At 34.0% G+C, this 3,478-nt stretch overlaps 1 protein-coding gene across 1 annotated transcript; it reads left to right on the top strand.

Moving 5' to 3' along the window:
• Positions 1–266: 266 nt before the first annotated feature.
• On the top strand, positions 267–2,696 carry LOC149257921 (uncharacterized). Its single transcript, XM_089370368.1, has 5 exons — positions 267–422; positions 554–743; positions 1,962–2,034; positions 2,211–2,515; positions 2,563–2,696. Exons 1-4 carry the CDS (start codon positions 383–385, stop codon positions 2,511–2,513), a joined length of 606 nt encoding a protein of 201 aa, XP_089226494.1. The 5' UTR covers positions 267–382; the 3' UTR covers positions 2,514–2,515; positions 2,563–2,696.
• Positions 2,697–3,478: the final 782 nt, after the last annotated feature.

Genomic DNA, 3,478 nt, shown 5'->3' on the forward strand with positions numbered 1-3,478 from the left:
CGTCCATTGAACGTTATTTTCAGCATTCAATTTCGTCCCATTCTTTCCTTCAGTATTCACGCAGGAATACTCAGAGTGAAGGGCTCTACTAACATGTCAATCCATTTAAAAGTAAATAGCAGTGAGGGGGTGACCCACGTGAACTAGGAATTCGAATAAATGGTGGCCAAACGTTTGGAATCGCTATGTTGCGTGGCATTCTCCAGGATTTCTTGCATTGGTAGAACTCCATTATTCTGAGTTAAGTAATCTTTAACAAGTATTTCAACATAACATCAATTTTGCATTAAATAAGCTTCCCAGACAACATTCTCTACTGGGGCTGCTGACAATATATTTTTGTGTCTGCAAGAACCAGGAATTCTCACAATCTAAGTACACCATGGGCCAAGTCTGGGCCTGTTTGCTAGAAACGTTGAAATGTATTTATCTCAGATACACTTCATAGAATTTTGTTTTAGATTTTTATGTGAATATTTATTAATAAATTGAGATGCAATTGCCTGAATTTATTGAGATGTGAGTTGTAATGGGTATTTGTATTGTGATTCAGTCCTCATCTCAGATGAAATTGTGAACAAGATAGCGGACACAGTATTTGACAAATTAACAGCGGCTGAGAGTCGAACGGTCGGGGCAGAGAAAACCCCAGCTGGCAGCATTGAAGATTCAAGAAAAGCTCAACCGAGGAAGAAAACTCTGAATTATAGCCAGCTGCATGAAGCAATAGCTGCGGTCTTCGAGTAAGATTTTATAACTGATTAGTTCAGGAAATTAACAATATTATTTTCATCATTAGGTTTCGTTGGATAGATATTTTTAGCAAAATTGTTAATATTATTTCATCATAGGTGTTAGCATAATTGTTAAAAACTATACTGATAAGTTTTATATGGTGAACAGAAATTCAATCCCCTAACATATCTTACTAGTAGAATTTGAATTTTTTTCGTTTTCATCGAGATAGATATTTTAAGCAAAATTGTTAATATTATTAAAACCCACCTTTAATCACTAATGTTATGAATAACTAATAAATTTGCAACCTCAATTTTTTTCTGAATAGTTTTGAAGATCCTTTCATTATTGTTGAACTGTTTGGATTGCTTGGAATGAAAGAAGAAAACTTTGAATTATTGCCAGCTGCATTAAACAAATAGGCATCCTTATTGTCATGTTTGTCTGATTGCTTAATAGTTGGGGAATCAATAATCTACATAAGCTCAGAGCAAGCCTATAGTTACTGTCCTCCAGTATAATTTTATAAGTAATTAGTCCAAAAAATTGGTTAACTATATTTCTGAAAATCACATCATTTTCTCCCAAATGTTTTTAATTTTCTTAAATGCCATCATCATCATAATCCCTTGTACAATTGTTCTTATTTAAAGTGCATTCTGGGTCCATGCCATATTTTATCTCTATGAATTCGAATCATACCTCTGATATTTTAGGAGTTAAGAGGAAATTCTTAACCATTAGAACTAGATCTTTACAAAATTAGTTGAAGAAATAACAAAAAAACCCTTCAAAATATAAAATATAAATTAGCTACACTTCCATCAAGCATAAGGAGATTTGCATATCAAGCATAAGGAGATATTCCTTCAAGAATAGGGAGATTTGCACATCAATCATCGGCAGATTTTCCATGAGAAACAACAATAGGATTATTGATGTTATGAATGTTAATCTTTGAGAATTGAATATATGAATCTCGTAAGAATTTTAAGTGACTAGTCCAGAAAGTTAGATTAATTGCTTGTTCCCAGTATTAAATTGGCAATTTGGCTTTCCATGGGGATATGGGGATAGGGTTGTTGATTTTCCTAACAATTAACCATTTGAGATTTGTTGTTTTGAATATGGAATAAGTTTGCGTGTATATTAGAAGATCCTGTCATAAATTATTGTTGTTGTTTTGGATTCCAAAACTCATTATTATTATTGTTTTGGGTTAGGAAAATCAATGAGACCATCCCTGGGGCCAATTGGGTTCCTCCTCCACAGGAAGTGCTGAACAAAATGCTCAAGGTATGTAATCAATCCCTTTTAAAATATGAATTCCAAGCAAGAGAAAAAACTCTAAGCGATATCAGTGTAGCTTCTAATGCTTCTTTTGTCGTAAGTTTTTTAAAAGTGGTAAAATATGAATAATAACATATCAACAAACAACATGCTATACCCTAATGGATACCAACTGCATGCAGGAATCTGATAAAGATCAATATCAGCAAATCGATCGCAAGGAATTCAGCGAGTATGTTCGAAAATATTGTGGCCATCTAGCTGCATCATACAGAAGAAATGTGTTGATTGGTGCAGTGGCCGTCCCTGTTGTGGCTACGTTGACAAAGGAGATTATTGTTACAGTGGGAAATTTACTTGCTAAAGTGCCCAGTTCAGTCCTTTTTGTAACACTTGCCTTGGCTTATGTAATCATGCAATGTAGACCTTTCAACAAAACTGCAAGGAAGCCAAAATGTGATATCGAACAGGTAGAAAGTAGATGAAGGTAGTCTTGAACTACCCTATATTGCCATCACAACAAAGTAGATGAAGGTAGTCTTGAACTACCCTATATTGCCATCACAACATGTGTGATAGTTCAGTCATTCCATATATGTAATGGTATCATGAATGTAGCTCATTTTATTACCCATCATATATGTCAAGCAAGGATAGGCGATGTTTCATGCTCTTCTTGGATTATAGTTTCAGTTGCCTTTAATGAAGGCATACTGTTTTTGAGAGCACCACATTCAGATTAAAAGATTAAAGTTAAAATTTAAAGATTAAAGTTTCGAGTCAAAGCAAGTATGATAACTATGGCATCTCAAAAACACCTTCAATTTTAACAATGGGAGAATTTATAAGGAAGCTAATAAGATGAACACTTATAATGCACAAGGGTAATCTTATGTTTTAAATGGAGCATAAATTAAGATTATAAGAGTGTGTGCTAGAATCGTTGTTATCTGAAAGACATTTACCTAACATAACACTACTTCCACATTAAAGAAGGATATGGGCATTCTAATGTGGCAACATCCCCTTACATGTTGGATTGTAGCATCTAAGGAGTTTTTAGTCAAACTTGAGTAGATTTGTATTCTCTTTGCTCATTTTCACAAGTATATAAGTCAAATACAGTCACACTTCTCACATAAATTGGTTTTCGCCTCGCTTTCTCTTAGTCTTTAAATATCTTTAACATCTCTTCACATTATTGGATTATGTTTGCAATTCCCATTTTTTATGGAATTGGGTGGCTATTTTTCTCTTAAAGGATAAGTGACTCTTAGTGGGCACCCTAGTATTAAAAAACCTCTTTATAGTAATCTTTATTGGAACCAAGTTTTAGTGGCTCAACATTGTTATTATTGTCATGTGAATGTTGAGATTGAGCTATGAAATGACCTAAGGAAGTGTAAATACATAGATATTTTGACCCACCCCATGGCCACCCATGCAACCC

The sequence above is a fragment of the Pinus tabuliformis genome, chromosome 6 (assembly GCF_031772625.1).
Source record: "Pinus tabuliformis cultivar Carrire ecotype Pingquan chromosome 6, CPIR1, whole genome shotgun sequence".
In the NCBI taxonomy this organism is placed as follows: Eukaryota; Viridiplantae; Streptophyta; class Pinopsida; order Pinales; family Pinaceae; genus Pinus; species Pinus tabuliformis.

What these genes read in the sequence shown, in the direction of transcription:
- LOC149257921 (XM_089370368.1), top strand. Translation starts at nt 383, where the DNA reads ATGGGCCAAGTCTGGGCCTGTTTGCTAGAAACGTTGAAAT. An exon ending in TTTGCTAGAAACGTTGAAAT is followed by an intron (nt 423 to 553) that starts GTATTTATCTCA and finishes ATTGTGATTCAG; the next exon opens with TCCTCATCTCAGATGAAATT. An exon ending in GCAATAGCTGCGGTCTTCGA is followed by an intron (nt 744 to 1,961) that starts GTAAGATTTTAT and finishes GTTTTGGGTTAG; the next exon opens with GAAAATCAATGAGACCATCC.